Source organism: Corvus cornix, chromosome 2, assembly GCF_000738735.6.
Source record: "Corvus cornix cornix isolate S_Up_H32 chromosome 2, ASM73873v5, whole genome shotgun sequence".
NCBI classification, from domain to species: Eukaryota; Metazoa; Chordata; class Aves; order Passeriformes; family Corvidae; genus Corvus; species Corvus cornix.
In genome coordinates, this window is record NC_046333.1 from 36,273,687 (window position 1) to 36,296,438 (window position 22,752).

The following is a 22,752-nucleotide window of genomic DNA, read 5'->3' on the forward strand; positions in this document are numbered from 1 at the left end:
TAACCATACCTTAACCTGACTGCAGTGCTGTGCACTGTCAGAATGATGGCAACAAAAAACCCAACTAAACCTCCAACATCACTTTATCTTCCTTTACCTTATTTAATGTAGAATACAGTGGAAACTTAAGAATGCCAAACACACTTTCTATTTCATTTCTACGAAAGATTTACCATTTAGAGCATTTATGCATACTCTGGAGGATATACAATGGTGAGTTTAAAGCCTCAGTGCTGAAAGCCTGGAGGTGGCATCAGCTTTACCAAGAAGGCATTGACGAACACATCAGACCCATCTATAGTTTGTTGGCCAAAATATTCAGTTTTTGATCTCCCTGTTCAAAGAAACCCTTGGACACTGGAAAAGTCTGCTTGAACATTTCTTACATTTGTCATTACTTATTAATCAGAAGAACAAAAAAAAATAAACAATCCTAAGCACACTCTAAAACGATCAAATCAATGCTAGTGCCTCGATGAATATAACAGAACTGGATCAGTTCAGGAACTCATTGCCCAAGGAAGAGAGTACTGCTGGCTGTCCCACATTTGACTCTAACCAGCTCCTGCTTCAGCTGAAATCCTGATTCACAGGAAGCCCTTTAGAAGTTACAGGCCAAAAAGACTTTGGGTCTAAGTATCAGTCATTTATCTTGCCAGAGAGTCACCAACTTTCTAGAAAGGAACATTTAAGCTTAGAAATAAGATCATATGGCTGCTCTCCAACAGTCTGCTTGTATCTCATAACACTCTGAAGTGCTGAGCTTCTCTGAATCAAGGATGGCACTTGAATGGCAAACACTAAAATAAAGAACTTTATCACCCTGTGATATGCTACTAATGTATCCATGACATGCAGAATTTGGTTGCCATATAATGGTATTAAGCAAAAACACAAATAAAAATATTTTCTCAGTATTTGCTTAAAATAATGAAGCTTCAAGACCCCATAGTTGATTATATCCTTGACAGCTATGCAGTCACTTCATAATGCAACAAAATTAATTTCTAAGTAAAAAAATACTGAACTTACTGTTTACAACACTTCTCAGGACCAAGCTAGTGTCAGTGTCAATTTAAATGCAAACATAACTCACTGCATAATTACTCTACTTATGGTAATAAGCTTTCTTATGATTACTATCAAGAAAGCAGCAACACTGTATTCACAAAGCTTTTTTTTTGTGAATTATGTATGCAGAAAAAAGTGCTGCTGAAAATTTATGACTTAAAAATATTTTAAAAGCCTTTGTAAAAGATTCTGTAGATGGCATCTGCTAACCCATTATCCATTTTATCCTTTCTAATTGTTTAGAGCAGAATGTTTACAAAACAAATAACTAGAAACAGATGCTTGCCCAAATTTATACCTTGATTACTGTATTTTATTTTCCCTCTCTTCCCTGCATTGTAACTTTATCATTCCTTCTAGCTTTTATAAACCACACTGCAAATGTCAATTTTATCACCCAGTGTCAATTAGGTATCATCTCAACTCTTCCACCCAATCAAAACTAAAAATCTATTTATTAACTTATGCCACTCCTGCAAAATTCTGCCGTGGTCTGTGGGTGAATTGATACTGAATGGAACCTATGATTACATAAGGAACTGAGTCAAGCTAACAGGTCTCACTTGTCTGTCCCTCACCTTCTTCAACATTACCTGAACACTTCATGAACCCATTCCATTGTCCCACCCAACAGAAAGCTGCCCAACAAGGGCAAGGAGAAGGAAGGGCTGGGCTAACCTTCTGCCAAGCCAGCAAGACAGAGAAACTCAACAACGAGAGTCAACGCAACACTAGTGCAGGAACACGAGTCAGAGCAGGATCTTCTTTCAGCAATAAGGAGACCCTTTTATTCAGTCCTACAGAAACGCACCCCAAGATGCTTGAAATCACTGTGTATTTGTCACTCATCACCAAAAAATATCCAAGTGAAAATGTTTGTTTCTCTTTTGTTGAATTAGCTGCCCTAAGAACTGTCTGCATTTTCCTTACAGCAATGCTTCTCCTGACTCACCACGAGATTACGCCACAGATTCTTCAAGTAAAGAAGTTACGAAGGGAGCAAAATAACTACACATACATTCTGCAACATCTGAACTCACACTGCCACCACGTTAAATCACTTCTAGGTTATTATACATTAACATTTCCAACTTACCTGCGTGGGAAAAAAGGGGAAAGAAAAGGCGAAAACTATCTAATGCTCCATCAACCAAACAGATTAAAAGATGAGTCTGACTGTTCATTTATAAAGGAAATACATGTTCCTAAGGCAAGGCTGAGCTATATTAATTTAGCAGTTATTTAAATTATCGAAGTACTGTTTAAATATAGGAATGAAATTGGTCTTTAGTGAAGACTCACACTTCTTTTTAAAAAAAAAGAGAAAAATTCGCTTCTCCCGCCTTAGCCTCCAAGTTAAAAAAATGTGACTTCTGCCAACATAAGTGTAAAGTATTGGTTTCTAGCTATCTGCAAGCTGCAGATAGTAAAAAACTGTGATCAATGAATATCAAATTTCTTGTTTCACCTATTATTTTGTTAAGAAATCATCTACATTCCAAAAGGAATTTGAACTGCTGTGATAACACCAAGTCCATTTCAGAATCTCCAACATTTTCCATCGCAAATTTCAATCTGATTATTTTGGATATTACTTAATGAACAACTGATGATGCCACTCTGGAACCATTTAATTTGTTTTCAAGCCACTGCTGCTGCAGGCATCCCTTCCCCCTCTGCTGTCCGTTGCATGTACACACGCTCCACCCCTTCCTCAGTACTTACGGCTGCCTAATCCATGATGAGCCAGTCCAGGGTGCTGAAACTCACTGCCCCCAAAACCTATTCACTGATCTTCAATCTGATAGTTTAGCAAGTAAGCCCATTTTCATCATTAAAAAAAAAACCACCAAAACCACCACCCATGAAACTCAGTAGGAAATTCAACTGCACTACAAGCACAAGACAAATTATTAATTTGTCAGGATTTTATGAACAACTAAAGTACCTTTTTCTAAGAAACAAAACAGTCTTCACTTTTATCTCCCTACTCATGCAATCATCAAAATTATCCTGAAATTACTACAGACTATAGGCTGAAGTTAACCACCATCTTTGAAGATTAGCTAAAGTTAACTAGGACTCAAAACAATGAGGATTAAGGAGGATTTCTGAATCACCACACAATGTTTTATCACATGCAGCAAGTCTGGTCTGAATTTTTGTACCAACCTTCCATATGATTTTGGGATAATCTTTTCTGCAGGAAAATGTTACTTTGACCTCTTCCATTAGGCTCTTAACAATATGAAAACAAATACTGCCTAAGGTCTTGATAACAAAACAGTACTCCTATTTAACAATTCGTTTTTGTAGTCATGGTCTGACCTCAAAGAAGCTCAAAGTCTAGAAAACCTGAATTGTTCTTTATTTTTCTGCTAAAAGGCAGAAATTACAAAATTATGTTCTGTCCATACAAGATTCCCCTAACTGCCTACAGTTTAAGAAAAAGCTCCTCCAATGGAAAGAAGTCACTAAACTCCATCTTTCCAAATGGAAATACAAACATCATTCCTCTAACTCATAGTTTTATGATCAAGCAGAAATCTCCCTATGACGGGAAATTCTCTCTTCCTCATTACCATGAGAAACACGAATTTTTGCGGAAGTTCAATCAACCCAACACAAGAAACAGGAACCACAAAGTCTCAGGACAAAACATTAACTAGCCTAGACATAAACACACAATACTGTTTATGAGTACTGAATTAACACAGCAAAACATCCGTTTTCTAAACCATCTCACCACTTCCCAATCTTGAATATTCATTCAAATACAGGAGGGAAAAAAAAAAAAACAACAACAATCTGCTATCTCTTGCTCAATATCTAAACCTAAGAGACCTTTCAAACACATACTTGAAGGAAAAAAAAAAGCTTAAAAATATTCTAAATGCAATCTTTGTTCTACAAGATTACAAAGATTATTCAGCTGTCACCAGGAGAAAATACATTAAGGAGCCTCAAGAGTGCTGAAAAGTTCCAATACAAAAGCTGTTGTGTCTAGCTGCCTCAAAATGTCAAGTTTTAGAAAAAGAAGGGCTCAGAAATACCAAGAACACCAAAACAGACAGTACACAGTTGTAAATATCCATGCCCATCTCAATTAATTATGAGATGGAGGGGTGTGGGAGAAGAAATAGAGGAGAAGAAGTCATTCATGTGTTCAGAGAACCACTTCAGTCTTTTTATCACACATCATTTTCTCCTACTCCCATAAGCTTACCCCATTTTGAAAACCCTCAATAAACCACAGCCTTTATTTCTGCCTTTGAAATATGCATCTGATCATATTTTAAAGTATTTTCCCCAAGATAAAGCCTTTTAATATTATTTCTATCATACAAATATAACTAATTTTTATGCATAGTTTATTTATTCCATAAAAAATGCCATCTTTGTGCATTTGGAAGAATAAGCCACACTATCACACACAACTCGACTGCACACTACATCTATGATATACTATTTATTTGATAACAGAAGTGTAAGGCATTAAAAGTCTTTCTGCCATTTGGGTTTTGGCACACAGATACCTTTTTCCCCCTTAGTGTAATTCTATTCATCGGTATTATCCCTGCTTGCCTTCCCCCGCTCCCGGGCGTTGCCCATTCAAAACCCTTTCACTTGCAACAGTGACTGAAATGCAAAGGCACCGACCCCACTTCTGTCAGCTATCCAGCCTCTAAAAACAAAGACCAATCTCCTAGAGGTGCTCTGTGCACTTCAAAATTCTTGCCACCTAACAAGGTCCACGTTCTTTTTCACAAATATCCAGTTGGAAGACATGATCAATAGAATTTAAAATATTCTGACATGATTTTAAAGTTAGAAAAAAGTTCTGAAATGGCAGATGAAAGCAACCCATATAGTTTTCAACATGTGTTGCACTTCACAATTACCACAACGTTACAGTCATCCACGACAACCGTATTTCAGAACAGAACAATATCCAACCATAAAAAATAACCTAAGTCTACCCCACAGTCTCAATTCAGTTCTTCATTCAAGTCAAAGTATTAAAAAAGCAGCCCTCTTTTGGGGTGGGAGGAAAAGGAGCACCTAACATCTCATGTAACAACCTACAGCAAAGGAAATCTAGTAGCCACCTAAATCCCCACCAACGTTCAAAGAAAAGTGATGACCTAAGGTGGGAGTAATCAATGGTTCTTTTCCTACATGTATAATAATAAAAATAATAAATTTCAGAGATTTTCAACATAAAGAGTCACATAGAAAGAGAAACAAACAAAAAGGAAAAAAAAAATCAATTAAGTTCACAGTCACTGTCACAATGCAAAGGGGCTTTCAAGGTTCCCAGAGCATAAACTGAAGGCTGACACTAAAAAATTGAAGTAATTCCCCAGATTAAGTAATTTCCAAACTAGACAAGAAGGAGAACGCAAAATAGAACAACTTCTTTCAGTACTCAAAACTTCAGCATCACTTTTTAATTAAATACTGTCCAAGAGAGCAATTTGAGTAATTTTCGAGAACGTATAAATACACAAAATATTTCAAAGTAAAATGCAGCTAATACTTCACAATTTCATCCTGAAATAGATGTTTAAGAGAATCATATCATCTAAGCAAATACCAAGCAACTAATGCCAAGAAGCTTCTGTCTAAATAAAATGTTTCTATTACAAACATATAAAGCATTAAAACGCACAATAGATGTTTTAAGTAGCTGTCAAGAGAGAATAAAATCTCTCTGACAATTAGTTCTACAAGCAGCAGCAGAAATAAAGAAAAACGATGATGCTACAAATCTTAAATCTCAAAATGCAGACCAAAATCCCTACCACAAGATTAACACACGAGAGCAACCCTGCGAACCCCTGGAACGGTAAAACATACACACGCACCAGTAGGAGTTGTCACCAAATTGCATGCAAAAATCCTCTTAGCTCCAATGAAGTCAGTGAGTCTGATGAGACCTTTACCTTCATTTTCCATCGAAATTGTACTTGAGTCGATAGTTACAAAAGTCTTTAGCAACAGCAGCGCTGGAGCGGGAGCGGAAAGGTGAAGAGAGAAATGCCCCAAGATCCCAGGCAATCACAGTGCTCCCTTTGCCCCCACCTGCAGCAACATCTGCAAGAGAAACCAACGCTAAAAGAGGAAAAAATTATAAAAAAAGAAACAAAATAAAACTAAACCCGTATGAACTGCCTAGCGCAGAGCGGCTCACGCACACAGAGGGAGCCCGCAGAGCTGTCAGAGACCACCGAGGATGAGGATTAGGATTAGCCGCCCAGCAGCTACAGCAACACGGAGGAGCAGCGCCGCCGCTCTCCCCTCGCCACCAGCGCCTCCAACAGCCTCGTCCCGCCCGGGGAGGGGCGTTCGCTCCTAAAAATAAACCCTCACCCCAAGTAACCCCCCTTTCCCCGCTCTGCCCGCACCCCGCATCCTCGGCGCCAGGAGGGAGACCGGGAAGCGGCGAAGGAAAGCGCTGCCTGCCCGAAGCGACCCCCGCCCGCAGCCCCCTTCGGCCGCCCCGGCCCCGCCCGCACCGTAGCGCAGGCCGCGGGGCAGCGCGGGGGAGGCGGCTGTGGCAGCGCAGAGAGGCGCAAGCGGCAGCTCCGGCACGGCCGCCGCCGCCCCGGCCCCGCCGCCCGGCCGCGCCTCTCACCTCGGTGCGCCGAGGCGGCGCGGCCGCATCCCCGCTCCGCTCACTTCCGCGGGCAGAGGCGGCGGACGGGGCGGGGCGCCGCGGCGGAAGGGCGGGCGGAGCCCACACACGCCCACCGCCCACGCCCCCGCTGGCAGCGCCCGCCCCCCTGGCAGCCGCGCGGGGGGTGCTCTGTGCCCCGGAGCGGCTTCCCGGGGCAGCTCTGCAGGCTGCGGGAGCCGAGCCGCGCCGCGGCTGAAAATAAACGCGTGTGAACGCCCAGCCCCTGCAGGGAGCCATGGAGGCGCCCGGCCGGTGCCCACCTCGCCTCTGCCCGGGCAGCAGCCGCACGGTGCCGCGAGAAGGCGGATCCGAGAGCGGCGTTGAGCGGCCGGCGCGGGGAGCGAGGAGCACCGGGCTGTGCTGAGGGGCCCGGCCCGTGCCCTCGGCCCCGCCGAGCCCGGCGCCAGCGCCGGGAGCCAAACCCGGCCCTCCTGGCGTGGGAAAACAACCCCGTCATTCCCGCTCGCCTCAGAGTGCTGCTCTGCTGCCCTCCCATGAAAACCGGGGTCACGCACATGGAGTAGAATCAGAATCATCAAGGCTTGGGAGAGACCTTGCAGATGATCCAGTCCAACTGTGCACGCAGCACTACCACTGAGACCCCTAAACCATAACACTCAGTGCCAAATCCAGACGCCTCTTGAACACTTCCAGGGGTGGTGGCTGCACCACCTCCCTTGATGGCAGCCTATTCCAATGCCTGATCATTCTAAAAGTGATTTTTTTTTTTCCCTAATAATGGGAATCTCCCCCGTGCCATCTTAAGGCCTTAGGTAGCTCCTCTTAGAGTTACAGTACAGTCAGTCTAGGCTGGTAGCCCTGGTTGGTTGTGCACCACCGCATTATCATATTCTTGTAAATGTTAGCAGAAAAAAAAAATCGACTCAGTGCAAAATCTTAAACACATCAGGCAACTACTTTTAAAGGTAGGTTTTAGCTACCAATCATGAAACCACCAACCCTAATAACTAGTTGAATTCTGGGGGAAAAAAAATGCTTTATCAACTCAATTATGTTTATCTAGACACCAAAGGAATATTATTTGAAACTACTGTTGTGATGCTCAGCTCTTCATCTGGGGAAGTTTTTAAGTAAAAGTAACTTCCACTGAGATGATTAATTTTAATTTAAGGTATGATGTACACTACTAGTAAGAACAAAATGCCTTTCAACTTTCAAGGTCAAAATCTAATGAAGATGTGCTAATTGTAGGCTTTACATCCCATTTCTAAAGGAACAGTGACAACATGGTCTGAAAAAAGCACTTGCATTGACATCTCATGATTAACAACCTGTGACTTTGGCTTTGTTTTTCTTAAGCAGCAGAAGAAACCAAACTCAGTCTTTGTCAGTTCATAAGCAGCATTTAACAGAACTGAATTTTAACATTTCAAATAAATCTCACAACTCATAATAGCATGCCTCTTGAAGCTAAAGAGCATCCTTGCTTCTTTTGAAGCTCTTGAAGATAATTTTGAGTGCTAATGTAATATAGATTTGTCAATATATTTTGAGAGGTAAAGAAGAGTTAGAAGTACTGCCCTAAAGTACAGGCTCCAGATATTTGCATTCAGGAAATTAAGATGACAACAGACAGGTTAATAGTTTGAGATTACCTAGTACATAATTTCTGACCTGTCCCATAAAGTTAACATGTTACTTGAGGGTCTCCATGGTTACTCTGTGAAGTATCCCACTACAAGTGGCAGTGACTCTCTTCCAAGACAGCACTTCTGTTAACTTGTATGTAAGGCAAACTAAGAACCATTCCAAGATACTCATGACATGCTCACAGTTATAATGCCACAATTTCAACACAAAACTGATGCACCCAACAAGAAAAACATTTAGTTACTTTGTTAAAACAGGCAGCTCTTGCTTTCAATATCATATGTTATCATTAAATATTAAAAACTTAGGTAAATGTTTCAGGAAGGAAAAAACCAAAGCCTGTAGGTCCTAATACTGTTTGCATCCACAACATGTTTCGACTTCTTTACATCGTGAAAAGTTTTGGGGAGAAGGTTGGGAGTTCCTGAACATTACTGAGCTTGTTCACAATTGAGACCTAAGTATCTGTGACAAAGTCTGCATACTAAGAAACTAAGAACTGTGTTCACGTATCTCACAAGAAGAGAAGTCAAAAGCAAGTCCTACTCTACAGCAACACCTAAAAAAGTTTCATCTTTGAGGCTTAATCTCTTTCACACTATGTACATCTGCCAATATTACAGCCTGTGATGGTGCCAGGCAGCTGGAAAGCATCTCTTCAGCATTATACAAGGACTATATCCATCCTTGAAAATTATATTACAGTTTCTGCCATATTCCACACCTGCAAACAGTGGCTGTTTAATAGACAATGCTCAAAGTATTTTATTTACAACTGCTGCTAAATATTGTTTCTTCAAAAATCCCATCCTTAATGTGAGCTTGATACACAAGAGGATTAGGACAGCCTTAATATCTTCAGGAAGCCTCATTAAAGTGTGTGGCAAAGGCATTATTTGGCAAACCAAAGCACATTATTAAAATATGATTGCAGAGATAAGTCTGAAATTTAAAAAAAGGCTTTGCTTACAGTAACCTGTTGTAGCCAGTTGTACTCACAAATTACAATAATATTTGTTTTACTTCTTTTAATCTTGAAAAAAAATCTTGCAATAAAATTTTCCTCTGAATTTCCAATGAGCAAACATGTCTAGCACAAACAGAATAATTCCAGTGAAAATACATATACAAACCAGAAAAAGATACAAAAACAGTCCTTAAATGTCACAGTTAGGAATCTCTTTAAAAAAAACAGTACTTGAAAGGATATGCAATACTGATAGGTTTTGGGGGGAAAAAAGACTGAACAGTGGTGGTTGATAGCTCAGCATTTTCTCTTTCTAGTTCACAGTCCGGAAAATACTTCATAAAAGCAAGCAAACCTTCTGGAAAATGTTTTGCATTCAGGAGAGTGAAGTTTCAGGAGCATACAATGGCAACTTAAGCAGCCCCCTGCCCCAGGCGTTCTCCTTCTCTTGCTGTGTTGCCAGGTTTCAGTGCCACACAGCACCACCTTAGCATTCTGCATCAACAAAAAAGAGTTCCTGCTGCCCAACCACCACCACACCACCACTCCATCCCCTCCCTGTCCTTTTCCCCACAGAATTCTCATCATTTACCTCCTATCAATGGCCAAGTCAGACTTTGCCTTCTGTGAAGGGCTGTCAGCAGCAGGCAGCCACTAGATTATTTCAGACCCACAACCACAAACTGACCCACAGCTAAGTTCATGTGGGAACTGATTCATGTCTGGAATAACCCAGCACATCAGTGAATACAGACTTCTCTAATTAAATCAGAAGTGGTTGTTCTGGCACAGCCAAGATGCTGGAACAGGTATGGGGTGCATGAATAGGCACTGCTGCTTTCAGTACTTTTTATGGTCCCTTAGGCTTTTAGGGCTAAGAAATTGGTTGTCTATGTTTTGTTTACATGTTGGTTTTTTTAATAGGCAGCTGTAAAAAAGCATACATAGCTTCTGTGTGCTGAATCTAGAAGCAACCCAAAAGGCTGTTTTTAGCTGTTTTTCTATTTCTTCAGAACAATTAAAGGCCTCTGGGAAGCTTGGAAAAATTAAAAAGTAGTAAATACATTAAATTCCAGGAAGTTCCATCAATCAGTTGGAAGCAAAGAAGGGAGAATTCAGTCTAATGGCATTAAACAGATAGGCTTTAACCTGCAGCTTGTTTATATGCAAGCTGAACTTCAAGTTTGGTTTAGTCTTTGGGATCTCAATCAATTCATCTTCATCTCAATAGCTCCCTTGTGCTACAGCACTACCAAAACAGTAAAATGTGTTTTAAACATAACAAGGATACCTATAACTGCATTGTTCACAGATTAGAGATTTATTACACAGAATCCTGTTGAAGTCACTTTTCAGACCATAACAGCCCTTGAAATACTTGTTGCTCTGAACAAGTGAGCTTCCAGATCCTTTTAAAGTATCCTTTTATAGTATCCTTCTGAAGATGCATTTGTTTAGAGTCTGTCAGTGTTGAGTGTTACTGAAATCTGTTACAAATTTTGTTAATCTCATGAGAATTTATTTATACATTATAACAAGAGACATTTTTCTGATAGTACTTTAATGAGGACAAAGCTTTCTATGGCACTTCAGTTTGGGTCAGAAAGGATTCATATATGTTCCTTCTGTCAAAACAGGTTTCTCCACTGCTCGCTTGCTTTGCTTTAGGTATAATTCAAACAGCCCTCAATACACTGAGCATAAATTAGCTTTCATGGTAGAAAATAATTGGCTTCTGGTAAGATGGATTTTCATTTGATTTAATCTCATTTTTTGTTGTCTTTCATCTGGAAGTCAAAAAGTCACCAGTGCTTTTACAGTCCTCTACAGAGTACTTGTATGACTGGAGTCGGGACAGGGGAGGAATGACACTGGACCTTCTAATTTACACACTTTAAATGACACATCATTTGTAAAGCCTGTTTGCAAATTTCATCTCCACATCCTTTCCATCCATGCTGTTCAACAGCAGATAGAAGCAGATAGAAGCAATCACCTCATCTCCAAATAGAATTCTCCAGAGGAAAACCCAAGGCAATTCCAGCTAAAGTTCAGATGTTTGTGAGTGTGTGTGTGTATGTATAAAAACAGTTCAAGTTTAAAAGAAGAAAAATGATACCATTTTCCCAAAGGAAATAAGTGCTCATTTAATTTTATAATTCTGAGCATGTTAAGATGTAAGAAACATAACTACATTTTCAAATTACCTTAACTCAGCCCTGTCTTGACACTGTGCAATTATGCTAATTAAAGAACTTTGGTTTGTGGTAGTCTTAAATTTTGTTTCACTGATTTTTAAACCACTTGAATTTAACCCTGTCATCCCATCCCTAAGTAGCATCCCTACCAATATCATACATTCAGAGAAGGGGTGCAGCACCACAGCAGTTTAAGTTGACATAAAATCAGGCTTCTGTGATTGCCTTTTTGCTTGTGCCAAGTTCTGTATGGCCCTGACACTCTCCTCTCTTAGTAACCCAGCTCAGGAGGACTGATCTAGCCAGGAAGAAAGCCTACCTCAAAAAAGGCTCTACTGCTGAACTCCCAGAACTAGTGCAGGAAGGCAGTGTGGAACAGTCACAGGACTAAAACCTTTTATCAGTTTGAACTGTTGTGAATGTATACTCAGAGCATTCAAGAAAATCAGGTTTAATCTATCCTTCAGGGAAAGACTAAATTAATTCACTTTTCTGACCATAGCTCTCAATTTATCTCAAACCTGCATTAAATCTTCCATACTTTTCTTCTCTCATACCTTCCTTCTCATCCACATATTCAATACTCACCTGCTATTTCTTCCTTCAGCTGCACCATTCTGAAATAGTTAAAAATATTAATTGTGCATTTTCCAGAGAGGTTTCCCTTCCCTTTATTTAAGACACACAGAGCTCTTCAGCTGTTTCTGTTTAACCCTCAGTGACTGTTTTCAAAGCTGACTGCTCCAGTAAAAGTTTCACTACTAATGTGGAAGCTCTCTCAAGTGCCTCTATCCTATTTACTGGAGGCTTCACATTTCCAGAGACATTTTGTGAAGTAAAGATCTAGTTTCACATTGCCTGTTAAAGACAGCCAAGAAACATGTGCTCTATAATTGGAATATGCGGTGAAGCAAGCTACTATTGGAAGTCTTGGCTGAGGCAGGCAAAATGCCTTTGTTAGGATGTCTGCTACAGGACAAAGGCTCCACTCCTCTGCATTGCCAGCTGCAGCTGCCATCCTGTTGTGGTCTGAATACAGCAGAAGGTGGAAAACTCTTCCCTAGTAAATGTTTATGTCTTTCTGAAGGAGTACTGCAATTTATCACATGGCAAAGAAGGCACCCCATTTACTTTTAAATTATTTCAGTTACATTATAGCAAGATGTCTGTGGTGGAGAATAAAGACATTTTGACAATGAAACTATAAACAGCTAAAAGAAACCAGAAACAGCAAAGTACTTTCATTTGAGTTGATTCAAGGCTAATGTGCCAAGAATTTCAGGAATGCTGCATATATTACAGACAAGTAAGCTTGCCAAGTCTCTCTTGGAAATTCTTCTCCAGGACCATGGGTGAGAGCAAAACAGGGTAAAGGTAATACTCAGTAAGGAGCTGGCAGTTAATAAACAGATGTTTACTTAGTTACAGCATTTCAGCTTCTGGCAAGAATAAGATGATTTGTTTGATAACACACTTAAGCATAATATGATGGGCTGTGAAATTTTATTCAGACTCAGAGCCAAAAAATGTTATCAAGTGAAAGCATGTGGCAGCTTTTCAGGTTGGGAGGAATTTGTTACAAACTTTTGTTTTATGGGAGAGCCCATATACCTTTTTATTTTCAGTATTAATAAAACTTGTATGTAAATGGAAGTCAAATATACAGAGGATATTTTCCTCCCTCATGTCTTAAAAAGAGTGGTCTGAGGTCACATTTTTAAAGCTGGTAAAGGTTACTGATAAAAGCAATTAATGTAGTGTGCTTCTATTGCAACTATGTGCTCTATCATAAAGACCCCTAACTTTAAGATAGGCCCAGCTGGTGAATTGAAAGACTAAATATGTATTCAGATGCTTTCTTTCTTCTTCAAAGTCAACAAAAAGGCTGCAGGGGGAGGAATAAAAACTACACGCACAGGTTATGTAACATTTAGAAACTCAGTAAAATACCCAAATTTAACAAGGTTATTCTGACCTTATCCCCTATCCAGCTACACAAGCTTGTGCTGGGACGAAGTGGAGGTGGGAACAAGTGTTCAGGAGTGTTTCCATACCACTGCTAATCAATATCAAACTTCAGCACTAGGGAATTAAAAAACAAACACATGCTTCACAGAAGGCTCCTGTCTGCCTTGAAAAGAGGTGCTAAAATATTACCCAGCAACATCACCATCTTTAGTAGCCTAACTCTAAATAATAGATTACGTATTCAGTCCATGCATCACCAAAGGTTGCATACAGCCCCAGCTGAAAGTGACAGGAGTGGATATGGGAGGGACAAACCCTACAGCTATATTATATAAATTGGGAGAGTATATTCTAGCAGGCTGTCACAATGGGAAGGCTAAAAGGGCCCTGAGGTGTGCCTCAGTCTCCCAATAATTCAGCAGCTAACATCAGCTGCGTTCTGTGCATCTGCAACAAGCCAAGAAGCACCAGAGGAGGGTTTAATTTAAAAAGAGTCAAAACTCGTATCGTAGGCTCTCCTCCCCACCCTCAGGCTAGTGGGGACATTCAGTACAATTCAGCATGGCAACTGCCTATCCAGAAGGAAGAATAAAATAACCCATTTCTCATTCAGGAAAAAAATTTGGCAGTTCCCATTCCATCTTTGAGGGCCTCCAGCCTAATCCAGATCTGTTGAGGAGTTGTGAGGATACAACTCTATAAATAGAGTACAGAAACTGGTAGTGATAAATAGCAAAAATCTTGTTTCCTATTTGAAGTTCAGCTTAAAGTAAATTTTAACCCTGAATTTCCTATATACTATTTTAAAACTTGACCAGAATGTTTTGACATCTAATGAGAGACATGATTTCTATCCTATATCTTTCATATGTCATACAATATATTTAAGGTCAGAAGATTATCTTAAATTGTATTAAGATACTGTTATGAGAACATACTTATCACATCACATGAAATATATTGTACATTTTATATTTCTATTATTCCTATTATAGCTATGATTTACTTAATCATAAATCTGTTTATCATTAGTTTACCTATTATTAGGTTATGTCAAATAATATATCTTTCCAGCCATATATCTATGACTTACTTAATATGCTGAAATAAAAACATACCAAGATGTAAATGTCTCTGATTCATCAGTCATTCACCTGTGGAAAATCATCCATCCAGGGAAAAAACAAAACAAAACAATCATTGGAAGCATTGTAGTAGCAACGTGGATTAATCAGAAATTGCTTATGTGTGTATGCATTGAGAACCAAAATCTTGATTTTGCTTCCCTTGAAGTTGCAAAACAGGACTCCTGGATTATGTTCTTCAGTAGATACAGATTTCAGTAAACCAGGTGCTTTTAAGAATTCATCTTCCATATCTCCCACAATTTTCACTCCCAATTGTTTTCTCTTTTTCAAAAGTTGATCTTTGGTTTTTAATGGCCTCACATCTTCAACATTTATGTACAGTGTGATACTGTTTTCCACTTCCAGGGACAGATTATAAAGGATGCAGAATAAACTAACCTTAGTGTTGCAGTTTTTCCTGTTTATATATTCTGTTTTATCCTAAACCATAGCCTCACTGTGACATCTAAAGAGAGAGAGCTAGGTTTGAATAAATTAAGCTTTGCAGCAATTAAGCTGTTACATCCTACAGAGTGTAATCAAGATACTGCTCCTAGGGTCAAAGCATAAAGAATGCAGAACTGTAGCAGAGAAACTGAAAATAGGTGAACAAAAATAAAGTCCATTTTCAGACTTGCCAAAACCTCTAAAACAGCATTTCCTTTTGCAGTTTGTGGCAAAAGGAATACCACCATTTGCCCCACCAAGCCCTAGGCCACCTAAAGAAGTACATCCACACTGAAGAAAAAAACAAGTGACTTCATTTTTGCATCTCTGCACACAATGGCTTCTGATCCCAATGGGAAATTCTTAGCAAATATTTTCTGATGAGTCTCAGATTTATTGCAGGTATGCAAGCTTCACAAGCACTTCTCTTTAAACAGAACTCTTTTCTTTTTTTGATATATTTAAATGATTTTGAAGCAGCTTAGTCATTGGCGACAGCAATTCCAAGCAATCTTTTAAATAGCTGTGGCATGACATCCTGTCCTTCCATGTGAAATTAGCCCTGCTCAAACACAGAGCTCTTTGCAGCACTGTAACTGAAGGAGCAGCTACACGAAATTTGGTCAGGTTTAAAAGTTTCTAGCAGCAAGGCCAGCACTTCTGAGTCCTAGATATAGGATGGCTGCAAATATTTTTTTATTTTAGCCCTCAATGAAAATGCCATGTGTTACTATGAAAGACAACCACTATTATTAAGACTGCTTTTACTAATTCAGGTTCCCCACTTTGTCTTCAGGGCTGGGCTTAGGCTGTAGCTGCCTAAAACTTACTTCCTGTGGATGCAAAGCAAGTACCATAGAGAGGCTTGACATGGCAAGAATGCCAGAGGAAGGTTACAACCCAAAGCCTAATGCCTGTAACACTGCTGTGTCTAAGCTTTTGTAGTTCCTGGGCTTTAATATTGTATTGTTTGATATCGTGGAATGGTGCCATTATATCAAAGAAGTTTGCCTGTGCTGAAAAAGGCTTCTAATCCTTTTAGTTGCATAGAAAATCTGGAAAGCATGAACCTCAAAACTTGAATAGAAAGGCCAAATGAAATTTCTCTGAAAAGAAATCAAAATGTGAAAGGCTAAATCATTTTTGTAATTGTTGCAATTGACAGTCCTGGAATTTCAAACGTTCAAAAGCATTTTCACCTAGCCCTTTTTAATGCCTCTTGAGCAGTTTCAGCTCTGATTATTTTTAAAATATGGTAAAAAACTAGCGCTGCTGTGTTTCTGTCTAATTTCCTGGGGAGAAATGTAAATAAATACATGTGTTACTGAGCGCACATGAGCACAGTACCTCTTAACTGTGGCGCAGGTTCGGTACATCTGATGGTGCAAGAAGCTGATTTGACAGGGCACAGCTGAGGAAATTCAGTTAAGAAAACAGAAATCAGGCATCTGTTTTGTTTGACTGTCTCAGAACTTTAAATGCTCCCTAAGCTTTGTTGGGTTCCTTGTCTTTCCATGACATTAGAAATGCTAACATGAAGGCTCCAAAAAGTAAAACTAATCCATCTGTATCTGGCAGATATATTCTTATATGAAAAAGAGAGGAAACAGGAGAATAAGACAGATTTTTTTTTTTTAGTTACAAATAATTTGTTTCATTTGTACTCAAATAAAGCTTCAGTAATTGAATATATCTTAGTTCTCGAATCTTTTCTCTTGGCGTTAATCCTTGACATACTTGTGTTTACATGTACTGTTCTACCAGTTATTTAAATAAAGCTGTAAAAGTTGAGCTTAAGGATTAAAGAGAGAATAAGCTTTCTACTGCACAGCCTATTCTGTTAAGGTTTTTGTTTCACTGGATTTGAGAAGTGGCAGTCCGCCTGCCCCACTCCCCTCCCTTCCCCAGCAACGGCTGTCAGCAACAACCATTCAGTCATGATACTGCCTAAGTGAAGAACTGTAGAAACACAGAATTGTTTGGGTTGGAAGGGACCTTAAACATCATCTTGTTCCAACTTCCCTGGGCAGGGACACCTTTCACTGGACCAGGTTGCTCAGGGCCCCATCCAACTTGGCCACATCTGATTGATGCAATATCTATGTCACAAAAATGCCTAAATTAAAAACAGTATTTCAGGAAATGTAATACAATTTAAAATGTCAATGATGTAAGATTTCTTCAGAAGATCATATCAAACTTAGACTCCAAAAATAGGTAAGCATTGACCATATAGATTAATACATTTTCAACATATTAAAGTAAGAATTTGAATAAACCATTAGGCAAGAGCTGCCACAGTCCATCAGCAGCTAGATAAGTTCTATGATTTCTGTTTGGAAAACAGCTCCTTTTTGCTTTTGTGAAAAAGGCAGAAGCTCAGTGCCTTAGAATTAGGATCCTTGCTTAGCCTAGTGGTTTCTCCAAGTGGTTTGTATTAGTTGCTGGCTTCTTATGGCAACACCAAAACCTGCTCATCTTAAAAAGTGTCTCTATAGATAGACATCACATATGCTTGAAAACTTGTCTAGTCATGTCTGATAAAAAGCAGTGGAGACCCAGCCTGTGGTTGAAATATAAGATGGTAATTCAACACAGAGGTTTATCTGAAGAGGCAAAACATTCAAGCTTTGATGCCACTGATCATAATTCAAGCAGAAATTCTACTTTGGGTAAAAAAACAAGAACCTGCAAATCCTTGGAAAACTTCATACAGTCCTGACAGGAATTTCTATATGACTACAGGAGGAAGTCTAGTGCAAAGACAAATCAGACCACATGGGGATTTGTTCTGATGCAGTCTCTCAAATGTTGATCTAAATGAGCTTAGGAGAAGCTAATGTGACAAAGAAGATACCTGATCTACCCATCTCTATCAGAAGACCTAGAGTTTTCCAAATGATTTTGTGAACTGTAAGGAACAGTTAGATCATAGTAATTGTTTTGACACAATGGATTTAAGCATAAAATATTAAACAACATAATATCCATCAGCCCCAGAGAATCAAAATGTTTTAGATTCTGGACATACAGCATCCCAGGGATACACAGCACTCAGAGCTTTTTATGCTTCAGAACACAAATAAGAGAAATGAGGGAAAAATTTTCATTAGAAAAATGAGTCAAGTCTCTGTTTAACCACAAAAATCAGAGTGCCTTAGTCATTCAAAGCAAGCAGCATTTTCAAAGTGTCATCTCAAATTTAACATATACATTAGTTTTTGCATACCAAAAAATAAAAATACCACTGTTATTAAGCAAACTTAACTAGACATGATAAAGCCATTACAATGAACTTTTCATTAATAGCTATACAGATTTCTCAGCTGTCCTAGTAGAGAAGTACTATGTCATCTGTAATACCCATATATTTCATAGATAACTTACGCTGTAAACCTGAGGCACCTACACTTGTATCTTGAGATACAGAAACCTTTAGAAAAGCAAAACAAAGCCAGAGTTCCTCTCTCTTTTCTTTCTTGTTTTTTTGTAAGCTAGTAGTAGCACTTGAACTATCACAGCCATAATACAAGCATTATCACTGTTACAACACTAGCAACCACAGATCCCATCTCTCCAGAGAGAGACGTCTCTTCACACTAAGAGACAGCATCACTTCCAGCTAGAGGTTAACCTCTGTGCAATGGGAGGTATTCATCTCAGAGCAGAGATGAAGTGCCAGCTATTTCAGCAAAAGCTGCCAGATCTTTTACTGGATAAAGTCATGTCCTGTTCAGACCCTTTAGCTGCTTCCACAGTATCTCATCTCCAGGCCAACTAACTAGATGTCTGAAGTCTTTCCCACTTGGAAAAGCTGATTCTTGCAAAAGTCCCAGATTGTCACCTGAAATGTGTACTTAAAATGCCTGTAGTCCTGTAATTTCAAAAACTGTGTGTCAAACATATGTCCAATTCAGTTACATTAATGTTGCTTGGTGTACAACAACTGCATTTACGGACAAAGTTGAACAGTGACAATTTGATTCAACTAATGTAGATTTTAAAGCTGTAAGGAATTATTTCTTCATTTCAGTCTGACTGTATATGTAACAGAGAACTTCCACCTGTAAACTGTGCACAAGGACTATAACCTCTATTTCATCTGTATAAAGTGTTTTATAAGCACTTCTAACCACAATTTCAGAGTGTGGACTGACAACAGATAAATTGTTCTAGATGTTAAATACAGATTGAAAGGTGGTACCTTATATCCTATTTGCATGCAACCTGTGAGCTTTTTTCTCCTTGACTAAAAACCCATCCTTTGTGAACACTGTCTTCCTCAAAGATAGTGTTAATTTCTCGATTACTTTGAGATAAGACCTTGACTTGAACATAGTTGTCATTTTTGAGGAAAGCAAAAGATAAGGCAAAAGAACAATGCACTAAACAAGCAAGCATCTGATACGCTCTGTTAGGAGAACATCCTCACAAGAGGATCTGTACTCTGTTCCTATTCAGACCTTAGAAGGACCTACAAATCGTGCCCATCACAGTTAGAACAGAGATTTGAAGGAAACACAGCTTACTGCAACTCGGCATAGATGCTATTATCCAATTCAATTCTCAATTCAATCACTGCTTTCTAAATTAATTTGATTAGTGAACTTGAGGAAGACAAATATGTTTTAATGGCAATAGCTCTCTCACGAATAGGGGAGTGTCCTGCCTGGTCTCCAGCAGTCTGGTGTCCTCTGGTTGACTGACTTGTAAACTGACTGAGCTTCAGCAATCAACCACTACCAGGGATACGAGTCAAGGATGTTCTCAGTTATGTTCTCCAGGACAGGCTTTGGGAATTATTCTTTTGAATATTTGAGAGGTGCAAGCGCTGATGGGAGCTTTTCCAGTGCACAAAGTACTGCTGATTGTTCTCCCCTGCGTGATCTCTTTGATGTAATGCTGCTCTTAAAGGCAGTTTTAATAGGATGCTTCCCCTCTTACCAACCAGCCTCATTTTCATTAGGTATGGGTGTTTCACATCTTTGAGACTCTCTATCCATGAGTTCTGCAGTTACTGGGGGAAAGGGACAGATACAGCTCACTTCCTTCAGAAAAGAGGCTAAAAAGGGTTCTGCCAAAGCAGCTCTTTTAATTGTTAAAGACACATACTCTCAATGCCAAGCACAATGTACAAATCACTCTGTGCTGCCTCAGTTCAGAGCTCCCAAAGCTCACTTGGCGGTTTCCCTAAAGGACAAAGCCTCATCTGTTAATTTTCCTGCGTAGAACTTCATTGATGGTATCACTCTTATGCATGAACTATTAGCTAGAGAAATTATTCTAGCATTCATCTTTTTGGCTGGTGTGTAGCTGAGCAATAATTCTAAAGCAGCATTGGCTGGAAAGGATGCAAGAAATGTCTGTTTACTGCTGGGATTCAGGAGGAAAGATGGTGGTTTCTCATCATAAAATGATGGTCCCTCCATTTGCTTTAGCATTGGTCACATGCTCTTTGGAAACTGATTGTGAATGAAAAAAGCATCCTGTAATTTCTTCCATGAAAAGATTTTATCTGAGTCCAGCTGGAATTTTCAACAGGAAGTCTAAGTTTTATGGCCATGTTTTGGAAAGAGGTAACCTTACAATACTCTTGAAAAGTAATTTCCTCAAATGTTAATGAGATATACTCTAACTAGCAACAAAGGCAAAAGAAAATCATTTCTTGCTTTGCCAAATGAATTGAAAAATGACTTCAAGGAAAGGAGATAATCCTGCCAGCATAAACACCATTAAATAAGCCACATACATGCCTTCTATTGTTTTTTATCTAAGCAGAGAGGCCTCTTAAACATATTGAAACAATAGGCCTCTTATGTTTGACAAGAAAATAAGTGGCATGTTTCATTTCCTACTCAGACTGAATTAATATTGAAAACCTCATACATTCCAAGAATTTAATCATAATCATTTTAATGGAAAAATTCAATGTATAGAATTAGATAAGAATTACTCTTAAAAAAAATACATATCCCCCTAAGAAATAGCTATAGAGGTCTAGATAAAAGCCTTATTTAGCCAGAATTACCTCCTAAACTCAACTATGCTGTTAAAATGTCACTTGCTCTCAAAGAAACTCCACCATGTAGTCACAAAACACATTTTCATACCATTTCTATAAGACTTGTTAAAAAGCTTTCAGATTTCTGTGCTTTAAAACATTCAAGTTTGAAGTAAAAATAAGGAAAAAATCTCAAAGATCAAAAATAATTCCATTATTGGATCATACTGATACTCCCTGAAGTCCAAGCTCCTGGACCTTCAGTAAGGAATGATTCCAGAAGGTGATCCAAGAAAGGAAACATTTAATACACTGCCAGTGTTGAAATAGTCTTCTTAAACCATATTGTATACCTGAAGTGACCAAATTTATCCTTCTTAGTATAAGTCTGGATGTTCTTATCTGTACACATGTCCTTCTTATAATCTGTTTATATCTTGGACTTCATGAAAATCTGTGGTAATTTCCAGAATCTGTTGTTTCTGAACAATAAACTACAGCTTTAGTTTTTACTGAAATATTTGATGTCTAATGTTCTTACTGATGATCAGTTTCTAAGCAACTGGTAAACAGGATTTTTTACTTGTCAGTTTCCAGAGGAAATTGCAACTCATTAAAGTGAGCTTGCAAAGCTAACCTCAGATTGTAGCCATTACACTTATTTTAATGTTGTATTTCATTTCTAATGTTTGATCAGAGAACAAGTCTCCAAGGATGCATAACTTTTCTGGAACATCACAGTGAACAGCAGTTCTTCAACGAGCCTCATTACATTCAGTGCACAATATCAAGCAATGTAAAGACAATGAATAGTAGCACCACATTCAGTTCATTTTATATTGATAAAGCTTTGTGTCTTGGGACTAACATGCTAATAACGACATCAATGCTTGTTTTGATTAAATGGATTTCTTCCAGCAGTGGAAGCAGCAGTGCCAGAAGTATATTGCACTAAAGATATTCACATCCTTGTGCAAGCAGAATGATTAAATTTAGCATCAAGTTACAGGTTGCTCTCTAATTCAATCTCTAATTCTCTCATTCAACTCCACCAATGAATGTTTAAGTTACAACTGGCCTGTGCATCCTCTGAAGTTCAGCTGTCAGGACAAATCTTGAACAACTCAAAAGTTATTAGCCAACTAGCCCTGCAGCATCCTTTGCTTGTGATTTTTGCCTCTGTGACTGGACAAGCATCACTATGTGCATCAAACAAAATCTATCAGAACAGAACATGACAATAGCATAGTTAGCATGTGCTAAGCTCTCTGTGGCTTTAATTTAATGCCCACTGAGATCAGTAAAGGGTGAATAGGGAAAAAACAACAAAAACCCTCGAAGAAAAAAAGCATTTATCTACTGACAACATTTATTAAAAGACATTCAGTCAGTATTAAGCAAACCATCCCAAAGACTTACCCCGCTAAATAAAAGAATGTGATCCTCAGAAATAAAGAGCTTATTTTCAACACCATGCAGGGCAGCTTCCAGAGCAAAACTGCACTCTGTGTTTGGAGAGTCAAAGCAGCAAGTGTTACTATGTGGTATCAGCCCTGCCAACATCTGACAAACCCAAGGAGAATGAACACAATGTTTCTTTAAGCATGTAGTGCTTGAGCTGTTAGCCATTGTAAAAACATTAGGAGCAAGAAAAAGAAAATAATGAACATTACTGTACCAAA

At 39.0% G+C, this 22,752-nt stretch overlaps 1 protein-coding gene across 9 annotated transcripts in view; it reads right to left on the bottom strand.

The window, feature by feature from the left end:
• ATP2C1 (ATPase secretory pathway Ca2+ transporting 1) overlaps window positions 1-22,752 on the bottom strand; it is a 62,042-nt gene that overhangs the window by 37,862 nt on the left and 1,428 nt on the right. For 2 of the 9 annotated variants that reach the window (XM_039549808.1, XM_039549814.1), the window contains exons 1-2: window positions 6,710-6,794; window positions 6,018-6,168 (exon numbers count right to left, since the gene is read on the bottom strand). The exons of 1 other annotated variant lie outside the window; for it this stretch is intronic. In XM_039549808.1, coding sequence (XP_039405742.1) covers window positions 6,018-6,023 — 6 coding nt within the window. In that variant the 5' untranslated portion in view covers window positions 6,024-6,168; window positions 6,710-6,794. Of the gene's footprint in view, window positions 1-5,939; window positions 6,187-6,479; window positions 6,501-6,590; window positions 6,611-6,709; window positions 6,795-7,011; window positions 7,109-22,489; window positions 22,576-22,752 lie in introns of those variants that run through there. 6 more of the 9 variants (XM_039549809.1, XM_039549813.1, XM_039549811.1 and 3 more) reach the window with 6 other exon arrangements.